Below are 18,415 nucleotides of genomic sequence, written 5' to 3'. Positions count from 1 at the left end.
GCATATTTGCAAGCTTGCAAACTATCACATACTTTGTTCTTTGTTCTTTGTTTATGATCTTCTTCCATATAAGGTAAAACTCTGCTACCCCCTGTGTGCTCCCCACCCGCTTGAAAGAGGTTAATAAATGAGGTTTGTACAGAGCACCCGAGGCCCCTCTTTTTCAGCTCCTTCTCCAGGTCCCCCTCCTTCTCCTCCTCCCCCTCCTCCTGCTGCGGCTGCTGCTGCCTGGGTCAATCCATCTGCCTCGGGTGTGAAGTGCTGCCTCCTATGAAAACAATCGGATGTCTGGTGTCTGTTATTGGTATTCACCCTTGCGAGGGTCCCTCTAAACTTCTTCCCTGCGGGGAACTCCATAGGCAGCGAAAGAACGCAGACGGAGCAACGGACCGGTCGCTCGCTGCGACACCATTCCATAATCTATTCTATTCTGTTCTATTCCGTTCCTATTCCTATTCTTATTCCAGCTGAAATATGATGCTTCTAACCCCAGAATCAAGACCAGATACCTGCTGGTGACGATGATCACGTCTTCTGAGATGTTGGCCATCTCTTTGATGGTAAGGTAACACATTCTCCTTAAGGTTTGCTGCAGAAAGACCACAATTAAAGTTGAATTTTCCAAGGGGTCGCTGAGCCACTGCAGTTTTATCACTGCACAAGACCTCTCTAAGGGCCTTTGAGCATTGGGTGTGTGTGTGGGGGGTGGTGGTTCCAACCTTGGCTACCTTAACAATTGTGGATTTCAATTCCCAGAATTGCCCAGCCAGCTATGCTGGCTGGGGAATTCTGGGAGTTGAAGGCCAGAGGTCTTAAGGTGGCCAGGGCTGTAGACCCCATTTTAAAGGAAGGACACCCCTAAGGAGGCTGCCAGAAGCCCCAACCCAGGAACAGGAAAACAAGGGTCCCAGAGAAGAAATCACTCACATCGTTGGACTGGAATAATCTTGTCATCGCAAAGAAGGCTTCGGTGGCTTCCGTGGTCCCAAAATGCTCCCCCTAAAGAAGGCAAACACATCAGCGGCGCTTTAAGCCAAGGCCCAGGGTCCTCCAACCGCTAAGGCTCCATTGTCCCTTCTCCTGGTCTCAAATGATGGGACGACCCCACAAAGGAAACCAAAACAGACACCAGTTAATTTCACACCGGCTTCTGGGTGGCAAAAGGAGATGGACTAGGCCGCAGGGATGGTGACCCTTTTCCGGACCGAGTGCCCAAAGCAGAACATGCGTGCATGCGCATGAGCCAGACACCTGTGTGCATGCCTGTTTTTTGGCTGCTTTTTTTTGGGGGGTGTTTCCAGGCCGTTTTAGGGCTGTTTTGGGGGCCATTTTCGGTCTGAAAATGATCCAAAAAACCAACCTGTTTGGGGGTGTTTTTCAGACCAAAAACAGCCCCCAAATAGCCTGAAAACCACCTGAAACGGCCTGAAAACTGGCCCAGAAAATGGTCTGAAAACCAACCTGAAAAATGGTCTGAAAACCAACTTGAAAAATGGCCGGAAAACAGCCTGAAAACGGCCTGGAAAACAGCCTAAAAGAGGCCTGAAGAAGGCCTGAAAACCATCCTGAAAAATGGCCTGAAAACGGCCCGGAAAACAGCCTAAAAACCGACCTGAAAAACAGTCTGAAAACCATCCTGAAAAACGGCCCAGAAAACGGCCTGAAAAAAGGCCTTGAAAAACATCCTGAAAATCAGCCTGAAAATCGGCCTGAAAAACAGCCTGTTTTGGGGCCATTTTTCGGGGCCGTTTTCCGCTGCTCCGGCACCTCCAGCGTGGAAACCAGAAGAGAAGCTCTGCAACCCTCATTCTGATCTTCCTGGAAGGCCTGGGGAGAGGGGGAGGCAGATTACCCCGATTCCTTGGGGTCCCTCTTAAAATGGGAGCGCTGGCCCCGTCCCTAATTTCAGGGAGGCTGCAATAACTCCCCTCACCCAGAGCCTCCCTCTGCTCCCCACAAGCTGGCCCAGACGGAGCAAAGCGCAGCTGTCCTGCCCCGGACCAGCTGCATTTACCTGGTTTAGCAAGTAAAGGATCTTGGTTAGGATGTGCAGGCATCTTCGTGGGTTGATGGGCGTCTCGTTGAAAATACGAGCCTGGGGTGTGAAAGAGAAAAACCAAGGCCATCATCGTTATTATTAAGTTTATTGGATTTTTATTTTTATACATACATCAATATCAATACATGAACAGTGTGGCCCTCTGGGTATAATTCATGTTGATACAAGTAGCATCTATATGACTGTACTTCACACAGTATATTTAATAAAGATATTTAATCTTCTATATATATAAAAGTGAAAGACCCCTCAGGCATCATCACAAAATCTCCAGAACCGTAAAGCCTACAAAATTGAAAGTTGTCACCTATGTTCCTCTTGGCTTCTAGGTGCTCACTAAGAAAGGATTTTTCGAAATGACCATCAGAGCATTTAGACTATTTCCTATATTATTATTATTATTATTATTATTATTATTATTAACACGCTCTGATGCTAAGGAGTTCTACTCCCCCTCCCCACCTGAAAAAAAGAAATCTCTTCCAAATGCAAAACACAAGCAGAGGAGTTTTAGTTTCAGTTTCAGTTTCACAGCAGCAAGAAGCTTTAGTACAGAACAGTTGAGCTAAACCAAGCCCAGGCTCCTTGCTGTCTCCTTCTTGCTCACACAGCAAATACTGTTTCAGTTTCCAAACACCCCTCAACTCTCTCACACACTGACAGGACGCTAGCCAGATAAATACCGATGGATGCTGATAAGCAGAGGCAGAAACTTTTGCCCCTTATTTCCCTCCCCAAAAACTAAGCCCGATCACATAGTTTCGTAGTGAAGCACGGGTATCGAGCTAGTAGTATTAATATTTGTTACATTAATCTAAGTTATGTAACACTACCCTGTTTCTCTAACAATACGGCCTCCCCCAATAGGAAGCCCCAGCATGTTTTATAGGCATGAAATGAAATTAAGCCCCTCCCCCCAAATTAAGGCCTATATTAAAACATGCGAAATGGGGCGGAATGGTGTGTGGGGGTTGCCGTTAGGAAGTACTTTTGTTGCACACCCGGATATGGTGCTGCCTGCGTTGACCCCGATACGAAGTGCCCCACCAACACTGAGGTCAACATCCAAGCCATCACCGCCTGCCCGCCTGAAGATGCAAGGGGGGGGGGATTAAGTCACCCCCCAAAGAGACTCCCTAGCCATTTTTGTGGGGCTCAAAAAAAAAAAAAAAAGACCCAGCCTTATTATATGAGAAACACGGTAGTATTAATATACATGTTTGTTTTAAAGTAGTTTATTCAATATTTCAATGTTCCATTTAATGCCAATGGTAATACTATTTAAGCATACATAGTAATATCAATTTTAAGCTCTAATCTTTCCATCTAGTTATTGCTTATATTCTATTATATAAAAATTATATATGCCAATCACCAGGAAAGGGCGAGTTCTAGTCCCGCCTAGGCATGAAAGACAGGTAGGTGTCCCTGAGCCAATCACCAGGAGATGGGGAGTTCTAGTCCCGCCTTAGGCATGAAAGACAGGTAGGTGTCCCTGGGCCAATCACCAGGAGATGGGAGTTCTAGTCCCGCCTTAGGCATGAAAGACAGGTAGGTGTCCCTGGGCCAATCACCAGGAGATGGGGAGTTCTAGTCCCGCCTTAGGCATGAAAAACAGGTAGGTGTCCGTGGGCTAATCACCAGGAGACAGGGAGTTCTAGTCCCGCCTTAGGCATGAAAGACAGGTAGGTGTCCCTGAGCCAATCACCAGGAGACGGGGAGTTCTAGTCCCACCTTAGGCATGAAAGACAGGTAGGTGTCCCTGGGCTAATCACCAGGAGAGGGCGAGTTCTAGTCTCGCCTTAAACATGAAAGACAGGTAGGTGTCCCTGAGCCAATCACCAGGAGACGGGGAGTTCTAGTCCCGCCTTAGGCATGAAAGACAGGTAGGTCTCCCTGGGCCAATCACCAGGAGAGGGCGAGTTCCTCCAAATGATGGAGGGGAGCCACTGCAGAGAAGGCCCTTCTCAGTCCCACCGGCTGACCACCTCAGCAAAGGAGACGAGTAATTACACACACAAATAAATATTGTGACCTCTTTGCACATCAACCAGAAATGGATGGCCACAGAGATAGAATCAACCACAAAAAAATTAAGTCAAAGAAGACTCCACCCTACCTCCTGGAGGATCGCGCTTTTTTCCAAATGTTGGAAAGGGTTCGAGCCGCTACCTGAAGGAGACAAAAGTACATGACATGAGCCCATGACACTTCAAACAAGAGGGATTTGCAATGCTCCCTTAGATACTTTCAGCAATGCCAAGTGAGACCCTCCCATCAAAACGTCCCATCCCCCACGGAACGGAGACTACATGCAATTGTTGTGGTTTGTGGGCAGCCTGCAGAGCTGGCAGCAGAGTTGGACGGTGGGGAGGGAACATGGGCCAGTCCAGGAGTCTGGGGAGGACTCAGATGAGGGTCCTGCGTCTGATACAGAGATGGGGCCAGGGCCATCTGGGAGTTATGTGCTGACTCCAGAGCCTCCAGAATCTGGCAGCAGCAAGGAAGAGGAACAGGAGGAGCCTGTTCCCAGTGCTTGCTTGCACAGAGCTGCCAGAAGGCTAAGACAAAAGGGGAGACTCAGGAGTAAGGCTTGGAGATGATTGGCCCCTCCCATAAGACATAAAGGGGGAGCCAAGGGACAGGAGCCTTTGCAGGAAGCAACTTTGTTTGTTCTGGTTGGTTTAAATTCTGAAGCTCCATGTTGACTTTGTGCTCTGTTTGGCCTCGTATAACTAATTGAACATTTAGTTGTTGGCAGCATTTCAAGGAAGATAAAGGTTGGTGCTTATCAGACTTATCCTGAAGGACTTTGGTGGCAGACTTCCATGGGACTATTATAAACTGTTTGGGACTCATTACGGGCTGTGAATGACTAACATTCACAGCTGTTGAAATAAGAAAAAAGGGTTTTGGGACTAACATGTGTTTGTTAGTGTCTCCATAAGTCTTGGTCAGAACAGCAATGTGAAAATGCGCAAGAAAGAGAGTCGTACATGACGGTGATGAGGCGAAACAGACCTTCTTGGCCTCATGATTTTTTTTTCCTTCCAAGTCTTGAATTACAGAATAACAGAGGTCTTCTAGTAACACAGTTAAGATCTGGCTTCCCCACTGGCTTTCCTCATCAGAAAGTTACAAAAGATGATCACATGACCTCAGGACACTACAATCATCATAAATATGAACCAGCTGCCAAGCATCAGAATTTTGATCTTGTGACCATGGGGATGCTGCAATAGTCGTCAGTGTGAAAAATGGCCATAAGTTACTTTTTTCAGGGCCGTTGTAACTTTGAACGATCACTGAATGAACTGTTCCAAGTCAAGGACTACCCGTACAAGTATCAGAGGGAATGAGGGATTGCGAGAGCGGCTGGGAAACTGTCACAGTATGCTGAAAATGTAGATCGTATGACTACAAGCTACAACTAGGAGCCACCATTTCCCCAAATTTCATTCCCCGAGGAATAACAGGTCTGTTCTGACCCAGGCTTCGTCAAACGTAATTAATCGCAAACTTGTTTTAAAAGCAAAACCTATTTTATTGCTTTATATGCTGGGAATTGTTTGCCTTCCCAGCCAGATCTTAAACAGTTCCCCAAGATAAGCACATACCTTTCAGTTTTGTGGAACGCTGCCAAAAACAGAAATATCCAATTAATTATAAAAGAAACAACCAAAGTACAAGAAAAAACCAACCTAAGTACACAAAGCCTTAAGGAGGACTTGGAACCAATCAAACTACTTTGCTTCCTGCAAAGGTTTCATCATCTTGGCCTGACTTTTATCCCTTATGGGAGGGGTAATCACCTCCCAGCCTTACTCCAGAGTTGCCCCTTTTGTTTCAGCTGCTCTCGCCTTCTAGCAGCTCTGCGCATGCACGTACTGGGAACAGGCTCCCCTTGTTCCTCTGCCTTGCTGCTGCCAGACTCCAAAGGCTCCGAAGGCAGCACCCCACTCCCAGATGGTCCTGGCCCTATCTCTGCATCGGATGCAGGATCCGAGTCCGAGTCCTCTCCGGACTCCCTGACTGGTCCCCTTTCTTCCTCACTGTCCAATTCCACTGCTGGCTGCACCGGCTGCCGGTGAACCACAACGAGGTCGCAGATTTTGGCCACACTCTTTACAATAGCCCATTGGAGAGTCCTTGGTTCCAAAATCACTGCCTCTATGATGCGCTGTCAACGAGAGTTTTAGTAATACGTAGCCTGGGAATATTTGCCATGCAAGGACCTTGTCACCCCAAACGCTTGGAGGTAAGGCAGGTGTGGTTGGCCTCTGCACCTGGGGACCCTCATTTGTGGAAAAAAAAAAAACCCACTTCACGAATGCATGGCACAACATAGACCAAACTCATCGGGACAAGATTCAGCAGCCCACCTCCATTTAAAAGACAAAGGTCACTCTTTGGAATACAGCAAAGTCCACATTTTGGGCATAGAGGACCGCTGGTTTGATGGCGGTGTCAACTCATAAAGCATTCCTATGCCTGTTTCTGAGTTGCCATAAGGAGAGGGGGGGGAACCTGAAGGAGCAGTATAGCAATTAATACCAGAAACACATTCCACACTTATCTTATAAAGATTGTAGCCTAGGCTAGTGGATCTTCTGCCCGAGGAAAATCCTTCATTGGAGAACACCCTGCTCATGAACTTGTGTCATTGGAGAATCTGATTGATGACACATCCAGGGGTTGTGGTGGCGGGAAACAGAGTCATAGGTGATAGTAAATTACGTGTGTCAGAGTTGGCTTCCTACGGGTTAGTGCTGGACATGTTGCTCCTAATAAATTTTTTGGATTCTTTTGAAGTTTGGCTCGAGGCTCACAATTTAATTAGGGCAATCGTTGGAACTCTGACAGGCGGGGGTTAAAGAGGCCATCTAGGTCAAAATTGAACAGCCCTCCCTCAATGGAGGGGGAGGGATACAACGCTATCTATCTCCAATCTATACCACAATCCTTTCAACAGTTCCAAGAAGGCTCCATACTCCTCAGGTGACCCCGAGGACGCAGATAAACCTCAAGGTGGCCTCAACGACTCTCAGAGAGAGAGTACAAATGACCAGATGACTTTAAGAAGCATAAGTCCCTTACTATTTGGTCAGAACTGAGGAAGCTTCTTGGATGAGAAGTGAAACATCTTCAAAGAACAAAACAAAAAAAGTCCAGTTGCCTCTCGAAAAAGCCCCTTTGGGACCCTCATTTGTAGTTCAGTTTTGACTAAGATTGAGACGATGGGAGTTCAAGTCAAATTTGAGCCATCAGGGGGACTCTGGGCCAGTCCCTCTCTCTTAATCCAAGAGTCAGGGGCCTTTTAATTGGGAAGAGGGTTGGGCTAGAGAGGGTTTGCCTTTGCTCAGACGTGGAAGATCTTTCAGGGAAAGAAAAAAGCAGAGCCTGGGGGTGGAGTCAAGAGAGGAATCGGCCTGGAATCATGACGTTGTCACAAAGGCTCCAATTCCCTTTGAATTACATTGATTGTTATCTAAAGCCAATTTAGTGTTGACTAGATCCTTGTGGACAGACATGGGCAATAAATCTTCTGAACTGGAAACCATGTGTAATCCTGATTCTTTGTGCTCGTCAGGTGACAGTTGAACCTAGCAGTCTTGAAGATAGAGGACAGATTGTCCTGCAGACAAACTACGGTTTGCTAATCAATCTAAGTAGAGCCTTTACCAGAGATTGTGTAACATATAAAAATGAGAATTTTTACATGGCAGGAGAAACATAATAGGAAGTTGAATGTAATTGCATTTAAGCAGCGTCTATGCCAATGTTTCTCAATTTCATCTGCTTGAAGAAGGGTGGACTTCCACTCCCAGAATTCCCCAGCTAGCATTTATTGTGACTTAAAGGCTGCTCTATGATCTGTGTGTCCTGAAGTTGTTGAACACAACCAGTTGGAAGTCCACCCATCTTGAAGTTGCCACGATTGAGAAAAAAAAAAAAGATTCTTCTAAGGCCCCTGAAAATAGGACAAGGAGTAACGGGTGTCACTGCTTCCCGAAGTTGGAAGGTTTCAAAAACAAACCACCATTTAACCAGGATTGCATAAGGCAAGGGTGTCTAACCTTGGCCCCTGTAAGACCAGTGGAGGAATCAGCCATGAATGAATCCTAGTGTCAGGATTCCAGCCATCGCCCTAATTAAATCACGATTCTCGAGCCAAATTTCAAAAAACTTCAAAGGATTTATTAGAGGCGAACATACTGGCACTGCCCTGTATGAGGCCAACTCTGGCATACATCATTTACAGTCCCGTGACCCCGTTTCCACCCCCCCCCGCTTCCTCCTGGGTGTGTCATAAATCAGATTCTCCAACTGAGCACCTTCACGGGCTGGGTGTCATCAATCATGTTCTCCACTTAAAGACATTCGCAGGCAAAAGCTCCGGTAGTTTAGTTACAATCTTTTAAAGATAAGAGTTGGAATGTACTTTCGCTTCCAAAATGCTGCACGGCTCTTCCAAATTTCCTACCTATCCCCCCCCTTTTATGGCAACTACTAAAACAGGCCTAGGGATGGTTTATGAGTTGACATCTAGTTGGGTCCAACCTTGGCCACTTTTAAAATATGTGGACTTCAACTCCCAGAATTCCCCAACAAGCCGTTCATGGGAATTGAAGTCCACAACAGATCTTAAAGTAGCCAAGATTGGAGACGCCAAGTTATTCATTTATGGCTGACTGGGGAATTCTGGGAGTTTTGAAGCCCACGGGTCTTAAATTGGCCAAGGTTGGACACCTCTAGTACAGATAGTCCTCAACTTATGACCACAGGTGAGCCCAGCATTTCTGTGACTCAGTGAAAAATTGATCCCATTTTACAACCTTTTTTGCCGCAGCTGTTAAAGCGAATCGCTGCAGACCTGAAATGAATCTGGCTTTGTCCAGTTTGCCGGTCAGGTGGTCACAAATAGGGGACTCATGTAACCCCAGGACACTGCAATACCGTCATAACTATGAAGCAGTTGTCAAACCTCTGAGTCACGTGACCGTGGGGAAATGCTGCAACCGTCGCTAAGTGTGAAAAAAAATGGTCTTAAATCCCTTTTTTCCCCCAAGGCTGTTGCAACTCAGAATGGCCACTAAACGAACAGTTGTAAGTCGAGGGCCACCTGTACTAGAGGTGTACTTAAGGGGGAGCCTTAAGTACAGGTAAGGTAAGCCTTACCTGTACTTAAGGCTTCCCGAGGACCCCATGAATTCTGGGGAGGTTGAAATCCACCCGTCTAGAAGATGCCGTGATTGAGGATCACCTGTGTAAGGAGGGGTTGGACTAGATGACCTCCAAGGCCCCTTCCACCCCTTTAGGATTTAAATTCCTGGGCTTTTCCCTCCATTTTTCCCCCCTCTCAAGGCAACCAAGCCTTGTGTGGTTGGGTCCGTTCAGCACCCCCCCCACCTCACTTCCCCTAGTCCCGCCCCTTCCCCCAGAAAGACACACCTGTAACCTGCCTCTACCATCTATTTGAAGGGGGGGGGAATCCTCGGCGTGTCATTGCTGGTTGCTAAGTTACACACCTGAGAAATGCGCATGGGCAACAGAGGGAACGCTCAGCCCAGGGCCCCCCAAGAGCCCCTTGACCCAAAGGGCCCAATCTGCGGACCTCCTGCTATGCATGCGCCCCCCCGCCCCAACCAAGCAGCTGCGTCCAGACGTGCAAAGCAAGTTTTGGGGTAAAAGAGACAACGCGAAGGGGGAAAAAGATCGCTCCTTCTCCCTTGCTCGGATGGCCACGCCCTCTCTGGCCCCGCCCACCAGGCTCAGCTAACTGCTTCGAACCTCTCAGGCGAGGAAGAGGCACGGACCACGCCCCCAAGGGGGAGGAGCCAACGGGTCTTTGGGGGGTGGGAAACAACGGGGCTCACAGGGGCGGAGGGAAGAGGCTCCCCCTCAAATCTACCTAGCAACCACCTCAAGCTTAATCTCAAACGGTATTGCGGTCTCCTACCGGACTCCTCATCTTTCTTGTCGAACTTCTTGATCATGGCGACGGCAGCGGCCGGTGGGCTCCCCCGCCGCTCGCTTCGGCGTCCCCGGCTCGGCCCCGCGGACAGGAAATCCCGCCCTGTCACCGGTCGCCGCACGGCCAAACCTTCGGCGACGTCAGCGGCTCGCGGGGATGACGCTCAAGCGGGAGCGCGCGGGGAAACGGGCTCCCTGGCAACGTCACGCATGCGTCCTCGTTTGGCCTATTTGCATGAGCCCCGCCCAGTTTTTTTTCCTCCACGCCCCCTTCGCCTTTAAAGGAGCGTCGTCGATTCGGCGGCTTTTCTGCCTGGAGCCGTAGACGCCCCCTTCAGGTGGCCTTTGGTTTGTTACGGACTTCAACTCCCAGAGTTCCTTAGACAGCATCGCTGGCTGGGGAATTCTGGGAGTTGGAGTCCACCCGTCTTAAAGCCTGCTGGCTGGGGAATTCTAGTGCATTTAGTGACTTCAAACGGTCAGTAAATGAATTGTTGTAAGTCAAGGACTAGTTTTACCTGAAACTGTTAAAGAGTACAATGTCCACAGGAGAAATATTTCACCTTTTTGTGGGGCAAAGCAACACCCTTGTCAGAATCTGGGAGACCCCATTGCTTCCTCTGGAAAAAAAGCCTTCCTCGTACAAGTCATGGTGACCCAGTGGTGAGAATGCAGTATTGCAGACTGTTGACTGCCAGCAGTTCAATCCTGACTGGCTCAACATTGACTCCCTTCCTTCCTTCCTGTTAGAATGCAGTACTGCAGGCTACCTCTGCCGACCGCCAACAGTTCGATCCTGACTGGCTCAAGGTTGACTCCGTCTTCCTTCCTTCCTTCCTTCCCTCCCTCCTCCGTCCTTCCTGGTCAGAATGCAGTACTGCAGGCTAACTCTGCCGACTGCCAGCAGTTCGATGCTGACCGGCTCAAGGTTGACTCCGCCTTCCTTCCTTTCTTTCTTGCAGTTAGAATGCAGTACTGCAGGCTACCTCTGCCGACTGCCAACAGTTCAATCCTGACTGGCTCAAGGTTGACTCCGTCTTCCTTCCTTCCTTCCCTCCCTCCCTCCTGGACAGAATGCAGTACTGCAGGCTAACTCTGCTGACTGCCAACAGTTCAATCCTGACTGGCTCAATGTTGACTCCGCCTTCCTTCCTTCCTTCCTTCCTTCCTTCCTTCCTTCCTTCCTTCCTTCCTTCCCTCCTCCCTCCCTCCCTCCTTCCTGGTCAGAATGCAATACTGCAGGCTAACTCTGCCGACTGCCAGCAGTTCGTGCTGACCGGCTCAAGGTTGACTCCGCCTCCCTTCCTTTCTTTCTTGCAGTTAGAATGCAGTACTGCAGGCTACCTCTGCCGACTGCCAACAGTTCAATCCTGACTGGCTCCTGGTTGACTCCGTCTTCCTTCCTTCCTTCCCTCCCTCCCTCCTGGACAGAATGCAATACTGCAGGCTAACTCTGCTGACTGCCAACAGTTCAATCCTGACTGGCTCAATGTTGACTCCGCCTTCCTTCTTCCTTTCTTCCTTCCTTCCTTCCCTCCTTCCTGGTCAGAATGCAATACTGCAGGCTAACTCTGCCGACTGCCAGCAGTTCGATGCTGACCGGCTCAAGGTTGACTCCGCCTTCTATCCTCCCAAAGTCGGTGAAACGAGGACCCAGATTGTTGAGGACAACAGGCTGGCTTTGTAAAGCACTTGCAGAGGGCTGGAAAACACTTGTGAAGCGGTAGATAAGTGCCATTGCTATTTCAACATTTTAATGAAGTACAAAGAAGCGGATTATTGCATCTCATAGTTAATATTGAGGCTTTTCCCCCTTACACGATTGTTCAAGCAGTGCAGAAAATGATTTACAAGAACCATACATAATGCCTTTTGTCAAACCCCGAAAATCCCCCAATCCTCACTTGAGCGTTAATTTTTTATTTTTATTTTACCGTTCTAACTAGGAAGACTTATTATTTTTTTTCAAAAAAGGGGGCTACAGGGGGGTGATTTCTAGCCAAGTACAATGTGTTCCATAGTCCTTGAAGAATAGGAGATTGTAAAAAACCGATGAAACACGGCAGGAGAATCCTGATGTTAACCGATGGGATATTTTTTGGCAGGGTAGTAAGAGCAGCCTCTTTTCTTGGCTACGCCCAAATTTTTCGGTTCTAAAAATCTTCCTCGGCGTCTTCTTCCTCTCCGTCGGTATAATCTCGGCCGACTTCTTCGTAATCCTTCTCCAGAGCCGCCAGATCTTCTCGGGCTTCCGCAAACTCTCCTTCCTCCATGCCCTCGCCCACGTACCAGTGGACGAAAGCTCGCTTGGCGTACATGAGGTCGAACTTGTGGTCCAGACGGGCCCAGGCCTCGGCGATCGCCGTGGTGTTGCTGAGCATGCAGACGGCCCGCTGGACTTTCGCCAGGTCTCCTCCGGGCACCACGGTGGGCGGCTGGTAGTTGATGCCCACTTTGAAGCCGGTTGGGCACCAGTCTACAAACTGGATGGACCGCCGGGTTTTGATGGCCGCGATGGCCGCGTTGACGTCCTTCGGCACCACGTCTCCCCGGTACAAGAGGCAACACGCCATGTATTTGCCCCGCCGCGGGTCGCACTTGACCATCTGGTTGGAGAACTCAAAGCAGGCGTTGGTGATCTCCGGCACGGAGAGCTGCTCGTGGTAGGCTTTTTCGGCCGAGATGATGGGGGCGTACGTGGTCAGGGGGAAGTGGATGCGGGGGTACGGCACCAGGTTGGTCTGGAATTCGATCAGGTCGACGTTCAGGGCCCCGTTAAATCTCAGGGAAGCAGTGACGGAGGAGACAATCTGCCCGATGAGACGGTTGAGGTTCGTGTAGGTTGGGCGTTCGATGTCCAGGTTTCGGTTGCAGATGTCGTAGATGGCTTCGTTGTCCACCATGAAGGAACAGTCCGAGTGCTCCAGGGTGGTGTGGGTGGTCAGGATGGAGTTGTACGGCTCCACCACGGCGGTGGAGACCTGCGGGGCGGGATACACCGAGAATTCCAGCTTGGACTTCTTGCTGTATTCGACCGAGAGCCGTTCCATCAGGAGAGACGTGAAGCCGGATCCGGTGCCTCCGCCAAAGCTGTGGAAGACCAGGAAACCTTGAAGGCCGCTGCACTGGTCAGCCTGCGTTGACGAGACAAAAATGTGGTTATTGGTGGCAGCTCAAGACAACCTAGGCCAGAGGTCGGCAACCTGCAGCTCTGGAGCCGCATGTGGCTCTTTCATCCCTCTGCTGCAGCTCCCTGTCATCAGTCGGCTCCACAATTGATAGGGCTTTCGTTTACAACAGGTAGAGGAAAAAGGACACTGCGCTAGAAGGAGACTCTATGGTGGGGGGAACCGGACTTCTGCGACTGTCGTAAATACGAAGCCGTTGCCAAGTGCCTGAATTTTGATCATGGGACCGTGGGAGGTGTTGTAATGGTCGTAAATGTGGGAAACAGTCAGAAGTCCCTTTGTTTGTGGCCACTAAATGTACCATTGTAAGACAAGGAGTACCCGTAGATTTCCAGTCGTGCGTGCATGCAAATGGGACTATCTCTCCAAGGGGAAATTTAAAAGGAAATTCCAGTAGGTGGGGGTCTAAGGGGAAAAGGCTTTCCCATTGTGGTCCAGTCTCTGTGGAGCATGGGTCTCAGAGTTGCTGAGGTTGCGGAACCTCTGCTCTTTAAGTGGCTGGGGGAATTCTGGGAGTTGAAGTCCACACGTCTTAAAAGTGGGAATAGTAAGTTTATTCCCACAGGAGACGCTGGCCCGCAAAGCCCCGTTCCGCCACCCCAGCGAAGATTTTACGCGACTGCCAATTTGGGGGAATTTCATCCTATCGGCCTCCCAACCACCCAAATTGAAAAACAGCAGTTGTTTTAAGAGAGCGGGGTTGTCACGCGGTGACTTGCCATTTTGCGAATCCTGCCCAGGACGGTATCGATGATCTCTTTGCCGATGGTGTAGTGGCCTCGGGCGTAATTGTTGGCGGCGTCTTCCTTGCCGCTGATCAGCTGCTCTGGGTGGAAGAGGGAGTGGTAGGTCCCTGTGCGGATCTCATCTGGCCAGAGAGGGAGAAGGGTGAGCTGACGGGCCCTATCCACCAAAAGTCCCCTCCCCCCCCTTGTGAAAAACGCCCAGTCGATGAGCCGCGGGGAAAGGTTACGAGAAGGGAAGGGAAGGAGAATGCGTTTCCTGTAGAATGGTGGGGTCTTTGTGGATCTCCGAGCTTGGGGGGTTCGTTTTTTTTCCCCCTCGTGGACGTTTCACGACCCCACTTGGTAATATTGTCAGTGCTACAGGGGAGTGGGATGTGTGTGGAAAAGGAGGAGGAGGAGGAGTTTGGGATACTGGGGGGCTCTCTGACTAGGTGATAACATCAGTGCTAGAATGGAATGCTATTTGTAGTGGGGATGGCGATAGAAGAGGAGGAGGAAGTGGGTGATAGGAGGAAGAGGAAGGAGGAGGAGGAAGGAAGAAGGGAAGGAAAAAGGAGGAGGAAGGAAGAGGAAGATAAGAGGAGAAGGAAGAAGGAGGAGAGGGAGGAGGGAGAGGAAGAAGAAGAGGAAAAAGAAGAGGAGGAGGAAGAAAGAAGAAGGGAAGAAAAGAAGAGGAAGGAAGAGGAAGATAGGAGGAGAAGGAAGAAGGAGGAGAAAGAGGAGGGGAGGAGGGGAGGAAGAGGAAGAGGGGGAAGAAGAGGAAAAAGAAGATGAGGAGGAAGAAAGAAGAAGGGAAGAAAAGAGGAGGAAGGAAAAGGAAGATAGGAGGAGAAGGAAGAAGGAGGAGAAGGAGGACAGGGAGGAGGGGGAGGAAGAGGAGGAAGAAGATGAGGAAGAAGGAGGAGGAGGAAGAAGGAGAAGAAGAAGAAAGGAGGAAGGAGGAGTAGGGTAGGGGAAGGAGGAGGAAGAGGAAGAAGGAGGAGGAGGAGGATTGTGGGGTCCTTGGTGCACTCTGAGCTTTGGAGTTTCCTTGTGGACGTTTCATGACCCAACTAGGTAACATCATCAGTATTAGAAGGGAGTGGAGTTTGTGGAGGAGGAGGAGGAGGAGGAGGAGGACAACTATGGGGTCCTGAATGCTCTGGTTGTTTCCTTGCAGACGTTTCATGACCTGACCAAGTAATATCATCAGTGCTTGAAGGCTTCTGCCTTAGCTTCTATGCATTGATGTTATCTAGTTGGGTCATGAAACATCGACAAGAAAAGCTCAGAGAGCACAGAGGGCCCCACAATCCTCTTCCTCCTCCCCTTATCCTTCTTCTGCTCTCCACAAACCCCACTCCCTTTCCAGAACTGATGACGTGACCTAGTTGGGTCGTGAAACGTCTGCAAGAACCAACGAAACCCAGAGAGCACCGAGGACGCCACAATTCGATCCTTAAAAGTACAAATATTCTATTGCTTATTGTTGATTGGTTCAACTTTTCCCAATCTTACTTGTTTTCTACATCAGGTTTGTGGCAATCATTTTGAGTATGTAAAATGCCATTTATTAACAAGTGGTGCATTTTTAGGGCTCAGGGAGTGTCCCAGTTCAGAGGTTCTGGAGCTTTCTGCCGATTGTGTCAGGTTGTGTATCGTGAAATCAGCTTCCTTCCTGCCAATCAATATTGCAGATCGCTTAATTTCCCCAATGTTCAGAGATCAAATTCCTCCCCAGCTTTCACGGGGAAGACCTGCTATTTAATAAATAAGTAGCGTCGTGTTTCACAAATTGCATTAAATTTCATACGTGCAATTTGATTGAAGGAATAAATACACATTTCATGAAAAACAAGGAACCTCTTCGCGAAAAAGCTTCCTCAAGACAGCTGTGGATAAATAAATTCCAGCAGCTTTTAGAGGCGCCAGGCAAGAAACATTAAGGAAAGTTGCAGTTTAGGGAAATATATTTTTCTTTTGTCATTTTATTTTTAATTAAGCTTGCGATTTCCAAAAAGACGTTTCAGGCCAAGGCACAAGTGCAAATATAATAACATCCTTCCGCATTTCCTGTGACTGTTTGGGTGGCTGTAGAAAGCTGGGCTGGCTAACCTTCCCTAATCTCTACAGCTACACAGACCGGGCCCTCTTCAGAGCGTGATAGGCGCCAACAGGAAACCTCACGATTGTTGGCTTCAGCCGGGAAGTCCAAACAAGGCGGCAGCAATGGTTAAAAACAAAAACAAAAAACACTTCCATCTTTTGTCACGAAAACTGCACAATCGCTTATTTGCACCAGAAACCACACAGGAGTTGACAAAAGAGACTTCAAGGGGTCAGGAAGGACACAGTCTCAAAGGGTGCAAAGAAATGATTGACGGCATTTAAACCTGGATACCTAACACATAAGGTCTCTCTAGTCCGGGGGTCACCAACCAGCGGGCCGCGGACCACTGGTGATCCGCGAGAAAACGTTGGTGGTCCGCAGAGACATGTCCCCCCCCCAAAAGCAATTAATGGGGAGTGTGAAGGAGGTGTGTTTGTGTTTATTTTCATGGTCATGATGTGCACCGAAGATGAGGTTTGATTGCGTTGTACGAGGTGCAATCACAATAAAAGTAAACTTAACTAATTCAGCCTACGGGGGAACACAAGGCTGCGGCCGCCCACGTGGCTCGCGGGAACACAAGGTTTGCGTCGCTTGCATTGTGAACAACACGAGGTAGTGAGGGGAGGGGGGGAAAGGGTGGAAGGGGAGGACTTGCCCCACGTGCCCCACGCACCTGGCCTGGCCACCGGGCTGCTTCTTTCCGCTTCTGCTTTTGGCTGCACGCAAGGAAAGCAGCCAAAGTCTTTCTTTCTCTTCCCCCAAACTCCGCCAGAAATGAGTCTTTGGGACCCTGCAAGGCCTCCTGCTCCAAGAGGCTGCAAAGACTCATTTCTGGCGGAGTTTGCGGGGGAGAGAAAGAAAGACTTCTGCGGCTTCTGCTGCTTCCTTGCATGAAGCCAAAAGTCTCTCTCTCTCTCTCTCTCTCCCCTGAGAATGGAGCTGGAGATAGTATCCTGGGATCCCAAATAAAGAACGATCGATCGGTAGGAAAATGGGATAAGGGATTTTCCTGCAGACTTTTTTGGGGGGATTTTCCCAGGGTCTCTGATCCGCGGGATTTTAAATTATGAGTTTGGGGGTCCGTGAGATCCAAAAGACTAACACAGAGAAGGATGGTAGGGTGGGGTGGGGTAGCATGATAGCAGCCTTCCAATATTTGAGGGGCTGCCCCAAAGAAGAGGGTGCCAAGCTATTCTCCAAAGCAGGGGTCGCCAACCTTTTTGGACCTCGGGGACCACCAAACTCATAATTTTAAATGGATGGATGGATGGATGAGACAACAGACAGACAGACATAGATGAGATAGACCACGATACACAGACAGACGTAGAAGAGATAGGGTCTTCAAACTTGACAGCTTTAAGACTTGTGGACTTCCACGCCCCCGAATTCCTCCTCCAGTCATCTTAGCTCAGGAATTCTGGGAGTTGAAGTCCACAAGTCTTAAACTTGCCAAGTTTGAAGACTCTTGATCTATCTATCTATCTATCTATCTATCTATCTATCTATCTATCTATCTATCTATCTATCTCTATCTATTCTACCTCTCTTTCTCCTCTCTTTCTCTATCCTGTCTTTCTCTCTCCCTCCCTCTATTCTCTCTCTCTGTCTCTCTCTCTATCTATTCTACCTCTCTTTATCTATTCCAGGGGTCTTCAAACTTGAAGACTTGTGGACTTCAACTCCCAGAATTCCTCCTCCAGTCATCTTAGCTCAGGAATTCTGGGAGTTGGAAGTCCACAAGTCTCTTAAACTTGCCAACTTTGAAGGCCCTTGTAATCTAAGCCTTGTTGGAGAACCTCAAGAGATGCTCTTCTTCTCCTCCTCCTTCTCCCTCTTCCAAGAGATTTTGGTCAAGTCACTTACCGATGACGGTGGGTTCCAGGTCCACGAAGACCGCCCGAGGCACGTGCTTCCCGGAAGCCGTCTCGCAAAAGAAAGTCTCGAAAGAGGAATCCACTTGCTCGGTCTCAGGCACGACCTTCGGAGGGGCTTGGCTGCCCAGGATGGTGCCATCCGCCTGAATCCCGTGTTCCAGGCAGTAAAGTTCCCAGCAGGCGTTCCCCATTTGGACTCCCGCCTGACCGATGTGGATCGAGAGACATTCCCTCTGGGAAAAGAGCAGAGGGCTTCAACAGGCAGGGTCGGCAACATCTGGCTAAATTTTAAGCATCTGCATTTCAGCGTTTTTTGGTTTTTGTTTAAAAAACAACAACAACAACCTCGGAGTGGTGCGGTGGCCTAGAGGTGGAGTTCTTGCCTTTCTATCAGGAGGCTGTGGGTTCCATCCTAGGTAGAAGCAGATCTCTCTCTCTCTCTCTCAGCAATGAGAATATATCTGCTGAACAAAACTCCG

At 49.1% G+C, this 18,415-nt stretch overlaps 2 protein-coding genes across 5 annotated transcripts in view; both read right to left on the bottom strand.

Annotated features, from left to right (window-relative positions):
* COPG2 (coat protein complex I subunit gamma 2) overlaps positions 1–10,111 on the bottom strand; it is a 57,963-nt gene extending 47,852 nt beyond the window's left edge. Inside the window, exons 1-6 of one of the 2 annotated variants that reach the window (XM_087935365.1) lie at positions 10,020–10,111; positions 5,677–5,695; positions 4,179–4,231; positions 2,015–2,095; positions 928–999; positions 510–589 (exon numbers count right to left, since the gene is read on the bottom strand). In XM_087935365.1, coding sequence (XP_087791491.1) covers positions 510–589; positions 928–999; positions 2,015–2,095; positions 4,179–4,231; positions 5,677–5,695; positions 10,020–10,031 — 317 coding nt within the window. In that variant the 5' untranslated portion in view covers positions 10,032–10,111. The remainder of the gene's footprint in view (positions 1–509; positions 590–927; positions 1,000–2,014; positions 2,096–4,178; positions 4,232–5,676; positions 5,696–10,019) is intronic. The other variant, XM_087935364.1, reaches the window with a different exon arrangement.
* A 1,657-nt stretch (positions 10,112–11,768) lies between these two features.
* LOC113453205 (tubulin alpha-1 chain) overlaps positions 11,769–18,415 on the bottom strand; it is a 37,498-nt gene continuing 30,851 nt past the window's right edge. For all 3 annotated transcript variants that reach the window (XM_087935361.1, XM_087935362.1, XM_087935363.1), the window contains 3 exons: positions 17,926–18,169; positions 13,941–14,089; positions 11,769–13,167 (listed from right to left, as the gene is read on the bottom strand). In XM_087935361.1, the coding sequence (XP_087791487.1) occupies positions 12,187–13,167; positions 13,941–14,089; positions 17,926–18,169 (1,374 nt within the window). In that variant the 3' untranslated portion in view covers positions 11,769–12,186. The remainder of the gene's footprint in view (positions 13,168–13,940; positions 14,090–17,925; positions 18,170–18,415) is intronic.

This window comes from Pseudonaja textilis, chromosome 5, assembly GCF_049901715.1.
Source record: "Pseudonaja textilis isolate UNSWEBS1 chromosome 5, rPseTex1.2, whole genome shotgun sequence".
Lineage (NCBI taxonomy): Eukaryota > Metazoa > Chordata > Lepidosauria > Squamata > Elapidae > Pseudonaja > Pseudonaja textilis.
The sequence above is the reverse complement of the archived record's forward strand: the minus strand, read 5'-3'. Positions and strand labels throughout refer to the sequence as shown.